The 22688-nt window shown below is 41.8% G+C and overlaps 1 protein-coding gene and 1 long non-coding RNA gene across 4 annotated transcripts in view; one reads left to right on the top strand and one right to left on the bottom strand.

Annotated features, from left to right (window-relative positions):
* LOC120529938 (dynein heavy chain 5, axonemal-like) overlaps positions 1–5097 on the top strand; it is a 331615-nt gene extending 326518 nt beyond the window's left edge. The window contains exons 73-74 of the mRNA XM_039754147.1: positions 1157–1378; positions 4879–5097. Coding sequence (XP_039610081.1) covers positions 1157–1378; positions 4879–5097 — 441 coding nt within the window. The remainder of the gene's footprint in view (positions 1–1156; positions 1379–4878) is intronic.
* Positions 5098–12591: 7494 nt separating this feature from the next.
* LOC120529816 lies at positions 12592–16440 on the bottom strand. Of its 3 annotated transcripts, XR_005633817.1 has the most exons (6): positions 16207–16440; positions 13811–13982; positions 13346–13397; positions 13200–13253; positions 12751–12811; positions 12592–12660 (listed from the first exon to the last, which is right to left on the bottom strand). It is a non-coding gene; the product is annotated as an uncharacterized LOC120529816 (long non-coding RNA). The 3 variants fall into 3 exon arrangements; XR_005633815.1 differs by lacking the exon at positions 13811–13982 and having other exon boundaries at positions 16207–16436; XR_005633816.1 differs by lacking the exon at positions 16207–16440 and having other exon boundaries at positions 13811–14577.
* Between the last annotated feature and the right edge of the window lie 6248 nt (positions 16441–22688).

The raw sequence follows: 22688 nt of genomic DNA, 5'->3' as shown, positions 1-22688 counted from the left end.
ACACATCCTCAAATATGTCCATTTTGTGCATTAGTTTAGATAGATAGATAGATAGATAGATAGATAGATAGATAGATAGATAGATAGATATTGTGGAGAATCAGCCCGAACACAGATAGGCAGACACCGATGGTTCAAGCACACACACGTTTATTTACAGTATTTACAAATTAATAAAGTCCCGCACACAACCCAGAGTCTCAAACACCAAACACCCTCAAGTCCGGGCCTCTCAAAGTTCTGCCTTCACCGCCTCCACTCATCTCCGCCGAGCTTCTTCCTCTTCCGCCCAACTCCAGCTGACAATTGGAGAGAGGCAGCCCCTTTATTCCCACCTGGACGTGCTCCAGGTGCCCCTTGATGAGCTTTCTGCGGCACTTCCTGGTGTGGCGGAAGTGCCGTATGAGCACTCGGAAGCACTCCAGGTGTCCCTGGTATTTCTTTTTGTGGCGGAAGTGCTCCTTACTCATACTGGGCGCCCCCCTATAGGGCTGAGCTTCCATGCTCATTTCCCGTGGCCCCCATACAAACCAGGGAGGCTGCCCTCTCGTGGTCAGAGGGAGGCATAGTCCCTCTCTCTGTCCTTCTAGGCATCCTGGCTGGGCACAGCCCCCAGCCATCTGCCACAATAGATAGATAGATAGATAGTGTGACATTAGAGGATGATGTCACTCCTCTAACCTGATAAACGTCCCACACCATCAGGTAGTGGTGGCGCAGAATGGCACCACAGAAAACCGGAAAAAGAACAGCAGAGAAAAGCAATGATTAGTACGGATTCTGGAGCCTTTATGAAAATAATCAGGTGTTTCATATATGTAAATCGACGAAGTTTAATTGGCTGCTTCCTACTTATCCTTCCATTTTTGAGCCCTTTTTATAAAGCTCTTAATTAATTCTGGTTTGCGTCTCCATTCATCCATCTGTCGCTTCACCATCCATGCTTAGTCCAGTTAAGAGTCATGGAATGCTTTGCTTACTTGATGTTTTAATTTGGGACTGTCTTTGGACCAAATCAGTTGGTCAGTTGTTTAATGTATGAGCCGTAATGAAGAATGACAAATGCTTTTGATTCCAAAGAACCACAGTGGAGAAGTTCTGCTTCAACACAATTCAGTTCAATTCTTTTTGTTTTTTTTACACTTTCTTTCCAAAGGGCTTCTTAACTGCTATGCGTCAAGAAACAACTCGTATGAATGTATCCAAAGGCTGGGCATTGGACAGCGTTGTCCTCTACAATGACGTGACAAAGATGATGAAAGAAGATGTCACGTGTTCCCCTCCCGCTGACATTGGTGGAGTCTACGTCTATGGGCTTTTCCTGGATGGAGCTGGATGGGATAAAAAAAACACGAAACTTATGGAGTCGTCACCCAAGGTTAGTCATCATGGGGGATTGCTATTAGACTGTGTTCTGGGGACTTCCATGAAGACTTCACGTTTTCAGAGACTTTTTAACATTCTGCCATCTGTAGAATATACACAGTGGGTTCAGAAAGTATTGAGGACCTTTCACTTTCTGCACATTTTATTGTAAATTTGCCATTCTTGCCCATCAGTCTGCACTCAGTAACCCATAATGCCATGTCATTTTCTAACTTGCTTAATCCAGAAAAGGGTCGCGGGATATCCCATTACGACAAAGTGAAAACATGTTTAAAATTTATGAAAAATCAAACATTTTCATTCGTTAGGAGTACTCAGAAACTTAATTCAGTACTTTGTAGAAGCCCCTTTGGCAGCAATTCCAGCTTTGAGATTTTTTAGGTAAGTCTCTTTCTAAAAGCTTTGCCCACCTGATTTGGGGAGTTGATCCCATTCTTTCTGGCAGATCCCCTCAAGCTCCATTAGATTGGAATGGGAGCGTCTGTGAACTGCCATCTTCAGGTCTCACCACACATGTCGTGTGGGGTTAAAGTCTGGGTGCTGGTTTGTCCCAAAGCCACTCTGGTGTTGTCTTGGTTGTGTGCTTCAGGCCATTGTCATGCAGAAAGGTGAACCACCGCCCCAGTCTGAGCTTGTATGAAGTCTGGAGCAGATTTTTATCCAAGGACCTCTCCGCATTTGTCTGTGTTCATCATTCCCTCAGTTGTGACCAGTCTCCCTGTCCCTAACAGCAAAACACTGTCACCACCATGCTTGAGATGACGCACATATGTGGCACACAAAGACTTGTGTTATTCCTGTTGTAGTCAGAGCCCTTGGAATTGTTCTACCATTTCTCCAAAAATATCCTGATGAACTGCCAGGCAAAGTGAGTGCCGCTCCTGGTGCCCCTTTTTGGAACTGTTCACATTGTTTATAAAGCTCTGACCACTGGACAGTAAGACCTAAGGAAACCGGTGAGTTGCCAGTTAAAAGCAGCCAGCACACACTGGGAAGAAAATGACATTTATTTTAGTTATTAAAATTATTATCACTTGCTTGAAGACAGGCAATAGAATAATTGAATAATATTTGCCACCTCTTGCCCTATGTGTACCTTCAGTGCCTTTCCTCCTTATTCATGTGTCTGAACGTCTCTTCACCGGTGCCCAATGCCTCATAAAATTTATTTTCAAGGCGCCTTTCTTGCCTCCTTTCCGTTTTTATGCTTTCCATCTTTGAAGGTGACTTTGTCAGTGTGTGTTTTGCACCTTTACTAACTATCTACTATTACTATACTACTATACTACTGTTACTGGTTCGGTGGCAACTAGGCAACAGTTACAGTAACTCAGCGAAAGACAACCCAGCGAAAAGACAACTCGGCGTAAGACAATTCGACGAAGAAACAACTTGGCGAAATACAACTCGGCGACATCCTTTACCGGTAAAAGTTAGGTTCAAAGAGATTTTTTAATTATATTTAAATGACAACATGATTTAAAATGTTAAATGAATTTATATAATTGACGAACAAACTTTATTCTGCAGATGGAATAAACTCTATCTTACATTATCTTCTGCAACCAAAATTGCTGATCCTTTATATAAATTGTATTGATTGTAATCGAATGATAACGATATTTAGAATACAAAAGGTGACCTGTGAGTACGGCTTAAGGAATGTCTTTACTCGCAACGTATTGGGACTCTCATAAAGCAGGTGATTCTGTGGATTTTCCGGCTCCTTATGTTGTCATTTAAATATCATTAAGAAATCTCTTTGAACCTAACTATTACCTAACTGGTAAAGGATGTCGCCGAGTTGTATTTCGCCAAGTTGTTTCTTCGTCGAATTGTCTTACGCCGAGTTGTCTTTTCACCAGGTTGTCTTTCACTGGGTTGTCTTTTCGCCGAGTTGCCTGTCTCCAAGTTGTCTTTAAGCCGAGTTGTCTTTTCACCGACTTGTCTGTCGCTCAGTTGTCTGTCGCCTAGTTGTCTGCTGCCCAGTTGCCCTGAACGACTATTACTAACTACTACTTTACTATAACTACTACTGACTCTCAGTATAACGTAATGTATCGATAAGGAATAATAAATCAGTACACACATGTTTTAGATTTCAAACATTCTTGTATCTCAGAGCATTAAAGAAACAAGCAATCACTTTTGAATTCTTTTTTTGAACTAAAAATAATGTGGGGACCAAACTTGATGGGGACCGAACTGAATGCGGCACCTGAAGCAAACCGGTGGAAATGAAAGCCCCACTTTTAGTAAGTTATGGGGTAAGCAACGCGCCCTTCTGTTTGGAGGCGGGGAAAGAAATGTGCCTCACGATTGCATGGTTAGCATTATCACTTTAATGGCATTAATTCATCACTTTAATTCTTTTTTTGAACTGATAATAAAGGGGGGACCTAAACTGATGGGTACAGTAGGTCATCAAATTTGTCCCACCCCATAATTTAATGTAATTTTCGTTATTAAAATTACTATTATTACTAATAATATTACCTGTTGAAGACAGATAATTAAATGCCATATATACTCGCGTTTAAGTTATCCCACAGATAAATCGGGGCTTGATTTTACCGTATAAATTCCGGTATTTTATAATGTCGGTCGTATAAGTTGAATGCGGAAAACTCATGCTATTGGTCCAAGGGATTATGATACGCTAACACCCGCCTGAGTGAGTAACCACGGAGCACACCGCCTTTTTATTTCTATGTATTGTGCCCATGTGACCACACGGTAATACCCGAACTATTCTGAAGTAACGTTTGCACTGTTTAGTGTTTTTTTGTATCTCACACCCTCATACACCTTTACCGTAAGAGCATCTCTTATCTACGATGAAGTGTTCCATCAGAAGAAAATATGAAGCTGGTTTTAAATTAAAAGTCGTTGAAGTGGTGAAAGAAATTGGTAACTGTGCTGCTGCAACAAAATTCGATGTGTCTGAGAAACTGGTGCGAGATGGGAGGAGGCAAGAAGATGTTAAAAAAAATGTAAGTGTCGTATTTTTGAATGGCCATATAAGTCAGGGTCTGATTTTATGATGGATTTTTCGGGTGTCAAAACCCGACTTATACGCGAGTGTATACAGTAATAATTATAATAATTGCTGTCTCGTCAGTGCCTTTCCTCTATATCTGTTTGTGTGTGTGTGAACGTCTTTTCATTGGCACTCATTCCCATAAAGTCCCTGCTTATTTTCGAGGCGCCTTTCTCGTCTCCTGTGCGGTTTTATCCTTCCCATCTCCCTCACCGTGCCATCTACACCTTTACTTCTCCCTGTGCATCTCACACTCTCACTAAATCTTTTAATCGCATCACCAAAACCAAACTGACCAATCACACCAAAGCCAACCTGACCAATCAGATTGCTCTGAGGGACTGGACACACCCCCTACACACACACACACACACACACACACACACAGAGCTTAGTGTTTTTATTATATAGTAGATTGTGAGTTCTCCTTTTGTCCTCTTTGTGTCTTGCAGGTCTTGTTCACGTTGTTGCCTGTAGTCCACGTGTACGCCATTAGCACTACAAGCCCGGCAGACTCAAAGAAGCAACAAGGCAACCTGTACTCCTGCCCCGTATATAAAAAGCCACGGCGCACAGATCTGACGTTCATTTTCTCTTTGTACCTGAGAACAGCACAAGACGCCGACCACTGGACCCTCCGAGGTGTGGCCCTGCTCTGTGACAACAAATAAGAGAAGAGCCGACCCCTCGCCTGACGGGGCTTCCTTTCTACTCTTTGCATGTGGCTTTGTGCTTTGGTCTTTTTCAAGCAGCACGGGTTTTAAGGATGATGAGCAAAGTAACCATCTCGAAAGGTAAACTGGACAGTTGATGGCGGTCAAGACGTAACCGATGCAAAGAGTGAAAGCTTGGAGCAAGAAGTGAGTCACTTTGCTGAATCTGAAATTATTTTCATGAGTCGCCTCCGTTTTGGGCCACATGTATTTTGATCAAAGACATGGAGGTTAGGTGCATTGGCGATCCTAAATTGTCTCTAGTGTGTGCTTGGTGTGTGTGTGTGTTTGTGTCCTGCGGTAGGCTGGCGCACTGCCTGGGATTTACACCCTGTGTTGGCTGGGATTGGCTCCAGTGGACCCCCGTGACCCTGTAGTTAGGATATAGCGGGTTGGATAATGGATGGATGGATGGATGGATTTTGATCGATGCCACAGGTGCCACTGTTGCAGTTTGCTGGTTTTCATTTCCTGAAGTGGATATTAGGATATAGAAGTCAGTTTTGGACGATATATTCGTTAATCACTGACTGAATGTCTAGAATATTATGTAGATTATAAGTTCTTATATTATAGAATCTGAAATCTGACTACAGATAAAGATACACTTTCAAGTTGATTCTGCTATATTGTTATATTGCCATGACTTTCAATTCCTATTAGTAGTCGTTTTCATTTTTATTTAGCCTTCTTGCTTTTTGCTTCCACTGCTGTGCCCTGTCAGTCCGTGATGAAGTATATCTTGACCTCCGCCAGGGGAACGTTGGCACAGTTTTTTTGTTACCGGACATTTCTAGCAAATTATGGTGGAGCGCATTCTTGGGTTTATTGTACCAATGCAATATTATCTTAAAGTTTCAAGAAAAGTTTTGCCACACCCTGGCTGTTGGAAATCTACAAGCACGGCCACTGGATCGTGGACACTTACTGCGGCACCACCATTACGGACCTCCTCAGCCCTGAGACTTTCCACCAGCTGGACTTCTGCACCTTTGAAAGCAAATGGAGAAGAAGAGGACCAGAGCACTGCGCTCGAGGGGGGTAATGGGGGTCCTGTAGCACCTTCCTGAATTTTCCTGAGGTTTCAATTTGATGTGAACTTTGCTTTGAATGATTCTTTAATACAAGCTAAGGATAAAATTATAAATTGTGTTGGGGCTATTGTTTTGTTTTTTTGTTTTCTGTTGCTGTTATTTTGCCATTGTTGTCACTTTTGCATTTCCCATCAGTTAGAGTTACACACAACCAAGCTGCTGCTCACATTTAACTCTCTTAGTATGTTATGAATATATGAGTGTATAATGAATAAAACAGTGTAAATATAAAATGCAGTGTATGGATATGGTGTGTAGTGGACACCTGGGATGCATTGACATCCCCGCTGAGGTGGGCCCTGCTCCTCTGCCTGGCCAGGAGGCCAGAGTAATAGATAGGCAGGGACAGGCCATGGACTGGCATCCCAGTGGGATTCAGCCAAAGATTCCTGCCCACCTGGGTAAGTGGACAGTGGGAAGCAGCCTAGCAAGAGTACTTTCACCTTTGGTGCATTAGGTAGCAGCATTCTTGGGCCGGTGTACCAAGATCCACACTCACCAAAGGGCATGCTGGGAGTTGTAGTTTAAGAGAAGCTCATTAAAAGGGCAGACTCAGATATAGGACACATTCAGGACAGATCCCCTAGTGGTAGAAAAGGAGGAGAGAATGAAGACAAAACAGAGTGCCATTATGAACAACACTGCACATCCTCTCTGTGACACACCAAAACTGACGACTTTCAGCCAACTAATCATTCAGCAGAAGAATGTCAAGAAACGAGACTGGGGGGCTCCTTTACACCAACAGCAATACGCCTGTATACCCTCTCACTATGACTGTGACTGGCAAGTCAGACCGTTCCTTTCTTTTGAATTTTTCTTGCTTTATAGTCATTCGGTGTGAGTTCAGAACAAAGTATGTGTGTATATTTATTTATTTATTTACTGTAGGAGGAGAATGGGCATCCCAGGTCTTTAAAAGTGTTCATTTGTATGTTGTAATGGATGGCATGCAGAGACTGGCATCTCAGCCAGACTGAACATTGATTCCCTACCTAGTTGGGAGGCCAGTATAACGGATAGAGGTGGGGACATTTTCTTCCCTGGGTTGCGGTTCCGCTATGGATACCCACAGGACATCTTGGGAACTGTAGTCCTGTAGAATGGTCCTGGTGGGTACCATGGGTGCCGCCAGGGACTACTACAGAGAATGTCTGTGCTTGTTTTACAGTCAGGTCCATAATTATTTGGACAGTAACACAATTTTCATCAATTTTGGTTCTGTACGTCACCACAGTGGATTTGAAATGAAGCAATCATTATGTATAAGGCGTCCGCCTGACCCGGAAGTGCTTTCCAGGTGCAATGTGGAAGTGCTGGAAGTCCTAATCGGTCAAATGTAAAGGAGACCACTCCGCCTCATCCAGGTGAGTTGGAGTTGGGAGGTAGAGGGCAAAGCTTACCTGGAGGAGAGTGGAGGAGATTCATCATTAGATTGTGTCCACTCATGTGTTTGAAGAAAGAAAGGTTCTTTTATATCATAACATTTCACTTTATTTGAATCACGACTGGGTGCGTGCACTTGTGGCTGGAGGCTGGGGCTCTGGGGTGCCTGTGACGATGCAGGTTCGTTGCATGCTCCCATCTTCTGTCTGGGAGTCCTTAAACCCATCACCTTTGGTAATGTTACTGATGAGCTTAGCAGTGAGGCAACAACATAGCAAGGGGATGGTGAGAAAGTGCAAAGTGCTTTTATTAAAACAACAACAATCAAAACAATGTTCAAATAAATAGTGCAGTGCCTTCCAAACAGTCTTTAAACAAATAATCCAATAAAACCAGAAGTGAAAATTTGGAGGTTAAAAGCAATAGAAGAAAGTCTTCTTAAAAACAACGAGGTTAAAATACAGCAGGAAGCATTCTTGCTAGAAACAACGAGAAGCCTGGTGCCTTTTTACCTGGCGGCTCCTGTTTCCCCCATCTGGGCTTCTCAACAGGGGAGTCGCCCTTCCTGCAGTTGGCCTTCTCTTCACTCGCAAACTGATCGGTCGCTTTCCAATCCCTGGCTCCGGTAGGCTTCACGAACAGCGACTTGGGATTCCCCAACGATCAGGACTCTCACGCTGGGGACACCAAGTCCCGACTCCCGCTGCCTTCTGCGGCCTTACGCGGAGAGTCATTTGCCTTCCGGTCACTCCCGCCCTTCAAAACAAACTCTGCGGAAGCGACCACTACTGCTACTCCTCTATGGCGTTATTTCAGTGCCACTATTCTGAGCACACGTAAAAAAATATTGAGCGCACGTAAAAAAAGATTGCAAGTGCAAGTGTTGCATTTGAAGAGAAATTTATTTTGAGCGTACAAAAGCTGAATTTGAGTGAACAAAATTCATTGCTGCGTGCAAAAAATGTATTTCAGTGTTTGCGCTTATCCATATACACACACAATAGCACCCCTCTCGCCAGTTTTTTCATTTGCGCTTGCTCAATGTGTTGCTTGCGCTCACAAAATTCTCTGCTGCAAGCGCTCAACTCTCTGTACACCGTTATAAGTGTGCCACAAAACCAACCAATCACAGACTTGGTTTCAAAAATTCTGATTGGCTCTTACGGTCTCCAATCAGCTCGCTAGCTGCTGCATTCCAGAAACAGTCAGTTATATGGTTGTATAATGCAACTACATTATACTACACCAACGATAGTCTTAACAAATAATATATTTTAAAATAAAATAATTAAAGATATTATCCGAAATTGGGGTTTAATTGAGTTTAGCTGGATTTTGCTACATTTCGACTGTTTCCGGAATGCAGCAGCTAGCGAGCTGATTGGAGACCGTAAGAGCCAATCAGAATTTTTGAAACCAAGTCTGTGATTGGTTGGTTTTGTGGCACACTTATAACGGTGTACAGAGAGTTGAGCGCTGCAGCAGAGAATGTTGTGAGCGCAAGCAACACATTGCAGCAAAGCGCAAATGAAAAAACTGAGCGAGAGGGGGTGCTATTGTGTGTGTGTATATGGATAAGTGCAAACACTGAAATACATTTTTTGCACGCAGCAATGAATTTTGTTCACTCAAATTCAGCTTTTGTACGCTCAAAATAAATTTCTCCTCAAAATGCAACACTTGCACTTGCAATATTTTTTTACGTGCGCTCAGAATAGTGGCACTGAAATAACGCCATATCAGCCTAACACCCAAGCTCCCTGATCCAATATCATCCACTTGCAGAGCCACAGCACCATACGTCACCGCAGTTTCAGACCCGCAGTTGTAGACCCGGAAGTGACGTTTCAGGACTGACTTCGTAACATTACTTTCGGAAGGTTTCGGCAGGTCTCGGCAAGTAAGTCTTCTCCAAGTCAGAACTGACGTCACCGCAGTTTGAGAACGGAGAATCGGAAGATAACTTTTGGAAGGTTTCGGCAGGTCTCTTTAACATGTCGACAAAATTAAAATCGTTAAGATCTGTGTTATTTGAAAATAGTTTTTCGTTTACATTCATGAAACGAAATATACAGTATAATTACAATGTTTGCACCACGTTAGATTTTAGTAAAACGTTAATAATAAAAGTGATTACATTTTTTAAAGAATAAACATTTTAGCCAATCTAATATTTTTAAACATGTATGTGAAGAAAACGGCAATACGTTATACACTGAATTATGCTATATATTAATTGCCTTACATTGAACTTCTCTAGTTTTTATCACTTATTATTATAAGCCACCAAAAAAATATTATTAATAACCCTAATGTATTTATATAGCACCCTTCCTATGCCCAAAATTCAGAAAGAACAACAAGACCTATATAACATTGGCTACAAATATCTCCACTAAATAAAGATAAATACAGGATATACAAAACATTCAAATAGAATAAAAAACAATAATCCAGACTAATATACAACATATAATACTACAACAAATTTTTGAACAAATAACATAATTTGTGATAAGGCAAACCCCGAGTACTTGGACAGATAGAGGGGGTAAACTGAAAGGGCAGAATGTCAGGTCTGTTTAATGTCTTCCTAAACGAATGAGTTAAAAACAAATGAATGGAGTCGGCTGATGTCAATCTACAGTCAGGGCGCTATATACAGCTGAAGGCCCTGCTGTCACCCACAGAGTGCAGGTTAGTGGGGGGCACAGAATGAGAGGACCTCAGTGGGCAGGTCAAGAACAGAATTTGATATTCAATCCTGTAAGACACAGGGAGCAGTGAAGCTGCAGGATGGCTGTGATGTGCTCGCCGTTGCCAGTCCCTGTCAGGACTCTTGCAGTTGAGTTTTGAATCAGCTGGAGCTGTGATATACAGTAAGATTAGAAGTGGCACCTGCCAGTAGTGACTTACAATAATCAATGCTGGATGTGATAACAGCAGGGACAAGATTTTCACCATTAGAAAAGGACGGGAATGAGCAAACATAAGAAATGTGACACAGGTGGTAGTTTCTTAATGTGGCTTACATGGCTGAAATAAGAAAAGGAGGAATCAAAGTGACACCGAGATTCTTTGCAGTAAAAGAAGGTCTGATGAGACCATCACCCAGAATGGCTGAAGAGGAGCTTGTTTTCTTAAGTTGCACTTTAGTGCCGCTTTGCAGGAGATAAGTTATGTTGCAATTTAATTTTAAAGAGTTTTGCTCTGTTCAGGTTTTAATTTTAATTTAATTTCACTGAAGCAAATTGTGAGCTGAGAAGGCTGTGATGAAGTGTCACTTTTAACATTGAAACAGATCTAAACATCATCTGCATAAAAATGATAAGCCAGTCCAAAGCTACAAATAACTTGCTCAAGGGGAAGCACAGAGGATGTCATTTCATTAACAAGGGGAAGTCAGATGGAGGAACTCCTGTGAGAAATTAAGGCATGAGGCTTACCCTGGACATGACATAAGCTGCATGGCCACAACGCCATATGCAATAACTTTTACTTTTACACAAACTGGGACAGGAGCTCCTCAAGATGAAGGTAACAATGCTTAGCTCAATAAGGAAAAATAAGCCAGAGCTCCCATCTCAACTGCTGGCCACACAGAATAGGCCAGTGAAGACCTTCACGTTTGTATAAACAAATGACACATCCTTGGTGCACAATGTGACCTGCACAGAGAGAGGAGATTCCATGGCCAGAAATGATAATGGACGCTAATTCTACAAAAAGAGGAGTGGAGAATTTAGACAAAACATTACGCTGGATGCTGGCCACAGACAATTTTTTCAACGTATTGAACATCTCATAAAAATACTTTTGTCATCTGGGCAACCTTGAACCGAGGCTGGAACAGGGAGAAGACAGAGCCATCTTGAGGAGCAGAGTAAACCATTGGTGACACCTCACATGCTACTGGGATGACATGTGCCAAAGACCCCAGCATGTACAGCCATTGTGTCGATTCAACAGTCCAATCCACAGAGGAACCAATGATGGTACCTGTAGTGTGTATGCATAGTGAGTGTGTTTGTGTTTCTCACTGTGTGAACTGTACAGTTATTACAGTATTGTGTAGAAAATGAAAATATTAAATTCTGCTTGATAAACACATAGAATGTGATCTGAGAGTAAACAGGTTATTTACATTGCTTGTTAAACTAAAGTGACCTTCTGATTTAAAAAAAAAGTCCCAATAGTACATACGTAGAAAAAATGTAATCATAAATTGAGATTCAACACAATTCTTTCATGCTTCTCAAAGAGAAATTAAAATATGAGGTTTGTAAACTACTGTATTTGTGAAGGACTGAAGTGTGAGGCTATCTAAAACTACCATTGAGTGTACTTCAGTAATGTGTTAGTGACTTAGAAAACCACAATATTACATTATTGCACATCAGCATCTTCATAATGTCCAAGACCTCAAATCTTTCACTGCTGTACCAAAATAATGTTCTGTCCTCCAAGGAAACCCTCAAAAACACTACATTATCTCCAAAAGGAGACATTTTTACTAATTTTCGTGTTTGTTCTGTGATGAACTATTTTTAAAAAATATTTTAAAGGAGCCTTTAGATAGCACTAAGTGGGCTTTAAATGAGCAATAGACCCAAAAAGACTTGCAGTTAAATTGTTTATTTTCAAAACTACCCACCATCAAAGGAAAACAGAAAAATCAAAGTATTATAAACTGAAATCAACAGAGTATTAATGCACAATAAAATACAAGTAACAATCAATGTAGCAACAGACAATAATTATACTGATTCATTAAATATGCAGTTTACTTTAAGTTTCATTTTATCCCGACATTGAGTGAAAAGTTCCATATCATCCCTAAACTGAAAAATAAATATAAAGGGTTCTTTTGCCAAAATTAAATCTTCAGTTTCAACTGCATCGATGATGTCCTGGAGAGCTCGGCTTTGGTCCTCCTCCTCCATCTCCAGAAAATGGGGCTCAGACACGCACCTCTGAACAACTGTCTATGTTGGTGCAACCATTTTACTGCAGTGTGGAGGTCCCTTTTTATTAGTGGTTCCTTTAGATAAAGACCACAAAGAGAATTAAACAAAACATGTATTTCTACATGCCTATTTAAATAATATTAGATATTACATACAGTATATACCTCCTCACTGCTCTGGGTCTCATTCACACTCTCCAGTGCCCCTTTAGTGAACGCCTTTGTCCTGTAAGAAATATTCACACGTTAGCCAGAGAGAGAGAGAGAGAGAGAGATACCTTTCAACAGCAAAATTCTCCAACAGAATGAAGCACCACCACCTCCTGATCAAGGGTAAATCACACTGCCATGCAGATGGAAAAAACAAAGTACATTAAAACCAGTAACAGATATTAACAAATAATCAGAGACATAAGTGAAAGCTTACAGCTGTGAAGTCAAATGGCATCCAAGACAAGGTGCAGAGCATACTGTGGAGCACACAAAAGAATTATCTTAAATTAATATTTAATCTATTTGCATACAGTACAGTGCACACTCTACTTATTGCAATTTATTTATAGTGATTCTAAAGAATTCCCAACCTAAAAAATAAGTTTCTTTGATTTTCTCACCATCAACATGAATACTCCACAATCCACTGACCCAACCAACTGCTGTGGAAGATTCTGAAATTGAAATGGATTCATATCACCTACTGCAAGTTACAAAAGAATGTCCATTACTTGTAGTCCTCTCAATGACATTCCTATAAACTAACCTTGTTTTTAATTAGTATCCATGTGCCTGAAGATATTCGTTTTGTCATGTTACTGTAACAAAACAAACAAACAAGTCTTACACATACAAATGTAAATATCCAATATGTGCTGATATTTAGGTAGAGTAAGAAAATCTTGATGTAAGCAGAATATAAGCACAACTTCTTAAAGTAGGCATGTGTTATCAATATGACGGCATTTTGCATATACGGGTTGGAAAATGGATGGATGGATGGATAACTTAAATATTTATAATATACACTTGAATTAAATAAAATATTGTAGTCTGGCAGTAGGGGCAGTGATAATGCTGTGATGGTCTGCAGTCTAAACCACATCTGTGGATGGCAAAACCTAAAATGTGTAACAGTATAAATTGTTATAATGTAGAATACCGAGTTAAAAGTATACAGTATGTACCAGTACTGGACATACATTAAAAATAAACTCTCAAATGAATTTACCTTCATGGAGAACTGCCTTCTTGAAATGACTCTTCAAATGCTTTTTTAATTTTTCCAGTTTGGAGGGCTTAAAAACATTACCACTACAAAAAGGACAATGGAACAAGGTGCAACATCTGTTGCATTGAGTCAGCAGTGGTACTGACTCTCCCAATTGAATAGTTATGTGTTTCTATAAAAATGACAAAAAAGCAGGATAGCTTTAGCAAGTTTAAATTCTGTATCTACAGTAATCACTCACAATACTAAATAACTGTTTTAATCAAGCAATCAAATTTGAATTATTTTGTGCATTTTACAATTAGTATTGTCACAAAGCAGCTTTAACTATTTCCAGGCCATAAACCTGGAGACAAAAATCTTGGTGTCAGTACCAGATTATAATTGAACAAAATAAAAAATGGTCTGTTTTGTTTTACACAAATTAAAAATAACATAGCAAGTTTAAAAAGAAAAGACAAAGGACAAATAGGAATGCAGATTCATTGTAAATTTTACTTATTGGACTGACTAAGCAAATATATTTTTATCCTAGATTTGAAGGCTGACAGACTGTCAGAATCTCAAACCACTTTGGCAGGGTTGTTCCTAAAACAGTGTGCTTTACAAACTACTGTTTTATTTCCAGCTACAGCTTTTTTTATTCTAGAGACAACAAGATATTCCACTTCCTGTAAGAGTGATTGTAAGGAATTAAAAGGTAACTCAAATATTGAGATCCTTAACTATGCAAAGTGATACATGTGATCACCAGTACCTAATAATTCAATACAATACAAAATTTGCAGAAAGAAAATGTAAAGAAAGCAAAACAGGGTGATATATACTGTTCATATTTCCTGGCTCTTGTAAGCTCTTCAGCGCTGTATTTTGAACTAAATTAAGTCTGTTATCAGCCACAAAGCCTTATAGTGATCCATGTAGAAGTAATAAAAGCACAGATAAGTTATTCAGCATCATGGAATGCTAACATAATCTAAGTTTTGCAATATTTCTTAAGTAAAATGAAGACTACTCTAGATACATGTTTAGTATGTGTATCAAATGAAAGATCATCATTTTCATTGTAGATATATCCAAGTTTAGAATTAGTGCATTGTGAGTGATAGGGGTGCCATCAACAGACATGTTACATTCAGACTGACATTTTAGCAGCTTTCAACCAATGACTAGCACTTCTGTTTTTAGAATTCAACAAATGAAAATTTCAAGGAATCTACTTTCTAACAGGTAAACCTCTATTTTAGAACACTGAGATGGTTCATGTAGTTGATCAGATGAATATCATGGTCTATAGTATCAAATGTGGCACTTACTGTAGATGTAATACTATGGGCCTAAAATGCAACCTTCGTCAGTGGAGTGCAAATCATTGAATACTTTGACTAAAGCAGTACCTGGGTGAAAATGTTACAAGAGATTACTTTTATTTGCAAAAATATAGAGAACCACTTACCTACACCTTTCTCTAAATTTCAGAAATACAAGAAAGATTAGAAAATTGGTCTATAATTTGATAGATCACAGTTAAAAAGATTTCTTTTTTTACATTAAGAAGAGGTTATTAGCCAATATAAATAATGTAGGTACACATCCAAGATTTAAAAACTAATTTATAATACTTAAATGTGGCTTACCAAAGAGAAAGAAAAGATCTTTCACAAATGTAGTAAGAAAATGAAGGAAGATTTAGACTTGTTAACTAATGCACCAAATTCTGAACATTCAATTTGGGCAAAGGATTTTAATTTCTCAGCTTTCTTAAAAGCAACATCATTTGACACTACTTCACTGGCTAAATAAGAAAACATAATTTATTATAAAGTGGTGTAGAATTTTGAAGCTTATACCTAGATTACTTTCTCATTTGAAGACTTAATGTTCACTTCTTAACCGAATAGGAATATGTTTGTTTCATTTTCATTAAAAAGTCGCCCACCCCCCAAAAAAGAAAATAATTAAAAGTTAAATAAACACTACGTTAACATTCGTTAGGAAATGAATGGATAGATGAATACAATTTATAAAATATATTACAAACAACAAAACGAAACTTAAAAGATCTTAATTTAGGTTAAATATCGTCTTAAAGTATTGGGAATTTTCCGTTCATCAAGAACATAGACTGAACTTTGAGCAAAATGCATTTTTATCGTATTTTGCTGACAATGCAACATTAAGTGTCGATTTCTCCAGTTTTTACGAGGCAAACCACCGTAACCAGTGTTGCAGTCATTAACAATTAGCTCGCCAGCCAAAGATTACATACATGTAAACGTAAAGTTAACTTTTCAAACTGTTCTGAAAAACGTTTTGCAAAATGTACAGGTTTATAATTATATTAAGAATAACAGTAGTAATAATAATAAAAATAATAACAACAACAACAATAATACCGTGCTGTTTTCTGTCATATTTTGTTCGTGCTCAAAAATGCTGCGCTCGTGCTAAAAACTAAGACTTGTGTTCGATAAATGGAGGCGTTGTTTTCGCCTTGCCTAGAAATGGTAACGTCACTTCCGGGTCTAAAACTGCGGGTCTACAACTGCGGGTCTGAAACTGCGGTGACGTATGGTGCTGTGGCTCTGCAAGTGGATGCTTCTCCCCTGATCAGCTGTTAAGAGCCTGCACTCGTTCGCTCGTTCTCCCGCAATGACTTTCTCTCTCCCACCCCATTGCTTCCTGCTTTCCTCCTGCAACCTCCTATCCGTTCTTTCTTTTTTCCTTCTTTCTCTTTTTCCTCCCTAGCCGACTCGCGCTTCTATAAATCCAGAGGGCATGGCAGCTGTGGCAAATCAGCAGCCCCAGGAACAATCACGAATGCGGGTGGTTTCTCACCTGTGAACTTAGGTGAGAAATGCCCACATCGCGAATCGCCCCAAGAACTGCTTCAAACACACAACCATCATGCCCCCTCGCCAAGCCGCAAGCTCAGTGATTATTTATTTTAAAAGCAGCCCTTTGGCGGGAGCTGTGGACACGCTATACCACAGTGCCCCCTTATGGTCACAGGTAACATTCAAATGTTCATTTTAATATGACCTGTCAGTCCAGGTTTAGCGTACAGAAGATTTTCAAACCTTTACATAATCTGTAGTCGTGTGAAAAAGTAAATGCACCCCGTGGAAGTTGTTAAACAGGCAAACACCAGCTCTTCGTGCAAACAGTGCCTACAGATAAAGGTGACCTACTTGAACAAGTGACACATCAGATTGACATGGTGCGTTCATTCTCAGAATCTAAGTGAAGAAAAATGCAGATTTGTCACATGGAAAAAGCAAGGCCACCCCCTCCATTTGTCGCCATGTCATATCCATGCAATTAGAATTAGATGAGGTTCCAGTGGTGGGAACCTCCTTGTGGAGTCTGCCAGGTGGACCTGACTGTCACATTCAAACTGATGGTCTGCTGTTCTCCTTGCTATGAATGTGTGTGTTGTCAACAGGCCAAGATCAACGGAGCTCTCTGGGGCCCTCAGAAAGAAGGTGGTGTATGCTGTGACACACGTGCGATTGGGAGGCAGCTATTAAAAGGGCAGACTCAGATACAGGACACATTCAGGACAGATCCCCTCGTGGTAGAAAAGGAGGCGAGAATGAAGACAAAACAGAGTGCCATTATGGACAACACTGCACATCCTCTCTGTGACACACCAACACTGACAACTTTCAGCCAACTAATCATTCAGCAGAAGAATGTCAAGAAACGAGACTGGGGGGCTCCTTTACACCAACAGCAATACGCCTGCATAGCCTCTCACTATGACTGTGACTGCCAAGTCAGACCTTTCTTTTCTTTTGAATTTTTCTTGCTTTATAGTCATCAGGTGTGCGTTCAGACAAAGTGAGCGTGTATATTTATTTCTTTATTTACTGTAGGAGGAGAATGGGCATCCCAGGTCTTTAAAAGTGTTCATTTGTATGTTGTAACGGATGGCATGCGGGACTGGCATCTCGGAGGGGGGTGGAACCTTTTATTCAGGACATATTCTTCCCTTGGTTGCGGTTCTTCTATGGATACCCACAGGGCATCTTGGGAACTGTAGTCCTGTAGAATGATCCTGTTGGGTTCCATGGGTGTTGCCAGGGACCACTACAGAGAATGGCTGTGCCTGTTTTACAGTCAGGTCCATAAGTATTTGGACAGTGACACGATTTTCAGCATTTTTGGTTCTGTACGTCGCCACAGTGGATTTGAAATGAAGCAATCATTATGTATAAGGCGTCAGCCTGACACGGAAGTGCTTTCCAAGTGCAATGTGGAAGTGCTGGAAGTCCAAATCAGTCAAGTGTAATGGAGACCACTCCGCCTCATCCATGCTAGTTGGAGTTGGGAGGTAGAGGACAAAGCTTACCTGGAGGAGAGTGGAGATTCATCATTAGGTTGTGACCACTCATGTGTTTGAAGAAAGAAAGGTACTTTTATATCATAACATTTCACTTTATTTGAATCACAACTGGGTGCGTGCACTTGTGGCTGGAGGCCGGGGCTCTGGGGTGCCCCCTTATGGTCACAGGTAACATTCGAATTTTCATTTTAATATGACATGTCAGTCCAGGTTTAGCATACAGATGATTTTCAAACCTTTACATAACCCGTAGTCGTGTGAAAAAATAAGTGCACCCCGTGGAAGTTGTTAAACAGGCAAACACCAGCTCTTCACGCTAACAGTGCCTACAGATAAAGGTGACCTACTTGAACAAGTGACACATCAGATTGACATGGTGCGTTCATTCTCATAATCGAAATGAAGAAAAATGCAGATATGTCACATGGAAAAAGTAGGGCCACCCCCTCCATTTGTTGCCATGTCACATCCATGCAATTAGAATCAGATGAAGTTCCAGTGGTGGGAACCTCCTTGTAGAGTCTGCCAGGTGGACCTGACTGTCGCATTCAAACTGATGGTCTGCTGTTCTCCTTGTTATGAATGTGTGTGTTGTCAACAGGCCAAGATCAACAGAGCTCTCTGGGGTCCTCAGAAAGAAGATGGTGGATGCTGTCACACACGTGCGATTGGGAGGCAGCTAAAGGGCCTAAATAATAGAAGTACAATGGCAGACCAGGGGGTGGAGAGCTGCACTGAGTTTTTCTCTCAATCCTCTGCAGTCCAACCACGGGAAATCGCACTTGGCTCCGACTCCATTGATGACGTCACTTCTGGCGCCGTTGTTATTGATGATGTCACATCTGGTGCTGAAGACATCACTTCTGGCACCATGGATGATGTCACTTTCGGCCCTGAAAATGTTGCTTCTCGTTTCAGTCCTGATGATATCACTTCCTGTCCTGGCCTTTAAAGCCCCCATAATCTCACTCTCTAAGCGGTTCTGTTCTGGACTCAAACCTGAATACATCAAAAAACAACCCTTTTTCCGCCAGAGCACAATATATGGGTGGCCACCCCAAACCTTTTTGATGCCTTCATGTTATTCTTGTGACAATGCCTAAGAGTCTAACAAGGGATTTATAAAATATCACCAAAAGATTTGAAAGGAATCATTCCACTGTGAGGAAAATCATCTACAGTATAAAGTGGTGCAGATTTCAAACAACTGCTAATTAGTTCAGGACTGTCCAGCCCAAGGACTGACCATTTGATACGAAAAGAATTTGCCAAGAGCCCCAAAATTTCATAACAGGAACTGCAACTCACTCCTGCAAAAGTTGGTTTTAAGTATTGTGGCAGACAGCCGGAACCTGAGTGTATTTTTAGGAACGTTTCTCCCCCCGGGCCGACAGAGGGCATCCCTCTTGGTTTGCAGCGGAACCATGGGGCATGTGCATAGACGCTCAACCCTGCTGGGGCCCGGCCTGTGGAAGTGCGGCCGGTGGAAACTCATTGAGCACCTGGGATCCTTCCGGATGCCCTATAAAAATGGGCCAGTCCCCACCATTCATTAGCCAGAGTCGGGAGGAAGAGGACCTGACTGCAGTGTGTGCCAGGAAAGAAAAAGATCATGGCTGTGGAGTTAGCCTAATTGATTAAATTGGTATTGATGATTAGAATGAGTCAGATTTGGATAAGCTGCTTCTACAGAGAATTTAAACTTCAGGATCAAAGCATTCCCAATCAAAGCAAAACGGGCTGAATTAGCTAGCTTTAGGCTTTCTAATCATTAATTACTAAAGGCTCGTTTGTCTGCTTTGTTCAGAAGGTAGCCTGAGGTGAGTACTATAAGAAAACTTAAGGCCACTGTGTGATACAGCGAGTCTGAGGGTCAAAAAGGATGGCCAGTTTTTTGAAATAATCACCACACTCACGGCTTAAGGAGGTGGGGTGTGGTAGCGTGACCAGAGCAGTTCCCCGGTGCGATGTGGGCATGGCCGTTTCCGCACTGAAGTGTACAGGTGTGTGATCACCCATGGCTGTAATTAATGGCGGGAGCTGCTAATCACCACACCTGTGCCATGACCCCCATTACAAATAGGAGGAGCATGAGTGCGGAGGGAGAAAGAGAAAAAAAAGAGAAGTGAAGGATGGAGAAGGAGAGCCAGTGAGAGAGAGAGAGAGAGCGCGGGAGTAAGCAAGCAGGCTCCTGGGAGGAGAACCCCTCTGAAGGTGTGTTTGGCCAACACTCGGTGAGGGCACAGTAGGAATCAGTTGTCCCAGCTGAGCATTCTGGAGGAGCTGAAGTGACCGGCAGCATAGACGACGCGCCGCATGAGTAAGTCAGAGAAGGCAGCGGGAGTCGGGGAGCTTGGAAGTGAGAGCCCCAACGTGAGCACCCAGGCCATTGGGGAACCCGAGCCTTGGTCCGGCGAGAGCTGAATGGAGCCAGGAGTCGGAAGGCTACCAGAGCAGTGTGGAGGGCAGCTGCACCTGCAGGTAGGGCGACTCCCCTGTTGCAGAGCCCATATGGGAGAAGCAGGGGAGCCGCCAGCTAAAGGAAGAAGGCACCGGGTTGTATTTTTAACCTCCAACCCAGCCACAGGGGATGCACAAACCAGTGTGTTTCTTTGCGCCGGTCCCAAGCCCGGATAAATGGGGAGGGTTACGTCAGGAAGGGCATCCGGTGTAAAATTTTGCCAAATCAATATGCGGACAACAATACAAATTTCCATAGCGGATCGGTCGAGACCCGGGTTAACAACAACCGCCACCAGTACTGTTAGCCAACAGGGTGCTGGTGGAAATTGGGCTACTGTTGGCCGAAGGAGAAGAAGAGGGGGGAGACGTGTCCGGAGGCAGGAGGAGAGGAAGAAAGTAAAGAGAGTGGAACTGAGGGTAGGAACTTTGAATGTTGGCAATGTGACTGGTAAAGGGGAGAGAGTTTGCAGATACGACGGAGAGAAATAAGGCTGATATATTGTGCATTAAAGAGACTAAGTGGAAAGGGAGTAAGGCCAGGTGGATCAGAGGTGGATTCAAATTGTTCTATCATGGTGTGGATGGGAGGAGAAATGGAGTAGGAGTTATTCTGAAGGAACAGTATGTCAAGAGTGTTTTGGAGGTGAAAAGAGTGTCAGGCAGAGTGATAATTATGAAGCTGGAAATTGGAGGTGTGATGATGAATGTTGTTAGTGCATATGTCCCGCAAGTTGGGTGTGCAATGGGTGAGAAAGAAGATTTTGGAGTGAGTTGGATGAAGTGATGAACAGTATACCCAAGGGACAGAAAGTGGTGATTGGAGTGGATTTCAATGGACATGTTGGTGAAGGGAACAGAGGAGATGAGGAGGTGATGGGTAGGTATGGTGTCAAGGAGAGGAATGAAGAAGGTCAGAGGATAGTGGATTTTGCCAAAAGGATGGACATGGCTGTGGTGAATATGTATTTTAAGAAGAGGGAGGAACATAGGGTGACGTACAAGAGTGGAGGAAGATGCACACAGGTAGATTACATCCTATGCAGAAGAGTTGATCTGAAGGAGATTGAAGACTGCAAAGTGGTGGCAGAGGAAAGTGTAGTTAAGCAGCATAGGATGGTGGTCTGTAGGATGACGTTGGAGATCAAGAAGAGGAAGAGAGTGAGGGCAGAGCCAAGGATCAAATGGTGGAAGTTGAAAAGGAAGACTGCAAGGTTGAGTTTAGGGAGGAGGTGAGACAGGCACTGGGTGGCAGTGAAGAGTTACCAGACAGCTGGGAAACTACAGCAGATGTAGTAAGGGTGACAGCAAGAAGGGTGCTTGGTGTGACATCTGGAAAGAGGAAGGAGGAAAAGGAAACCTGGTGGTGGAATGAGGAAATACAGGAGAGTATACAGAGGAAGAGGATGGCAAAGAAGAAGTGGGATAGTCAGAGAGATGCAGAAAGTAGACAAGAGTACAAGGAGATAAGGCACAAGGTGAAGAGAGAGGTGGCGAAGGCTAAAGAAAAGGGGGATCATGAGAGGTTGGACACTAAGGAGGGAGAAAAGGACCAGTGGGCTAGACAGAGGGACCAAGCTGGGAAAGATGTGCAGCAGGTTAGGGTGATAAAGGATAAAGATGGAAACGTACTCACAAGCGAGGAGAGTGTGTTGAGCAGATGGAAAGAGTACTTTGAGAGGCTGATGAATGAAGAGAACGAGAGAGAGAAGAGGTTGGATGATGTGGAGATAGTGAATCAGGAAGTGCAACGGATTAGCAAGGAGGAAGTAAGGACAGCTATGAAGAGGATGAAAAATGGAAAGGCTGTTGATCCAGATGACATACTTGGAGAAGCATGGAGGTGTTTAGGAGAGATGGCAGTAGAGTTTTTAACAAGATTGTTTAATGGAATCTTGGAAAGTGAGAGGATTCCTGAGGAGTGGAGAAGAAGTGTACTGGAGCCAATATTTAAAAATAAGGGGGATGTGCAGGACTGCAGTAACTACAGGGGAATAAAATTGATGAGCCACAGCATGAAGTTATGGGAAAGAGTAGTGGAAGCTCAGTTAAGAAGTGAGGTGATGATTA

This window comes from Polypterus senegalus, chromosome 5 (genome assembly GCF_016835505.1).
Source record: "Polypterus senegalus isolate Bchr_013 chromosome 5, ASM1683550v1, whole genome shotgun sequence".
In the NCBI taxonomy this organism is placed as follows: domain Eukaryota; kingdom Metazoa; phylum Chordata; class Cladistia; order Polypteriformes; family Polypteridae; genus Polypterus; species Polypterus senegalus.
The sequence above is the reverse complement of the archived record's forward strand: the minus strand, read 5'-3'. Positions and strand labels throughout refer to the sequence as shown.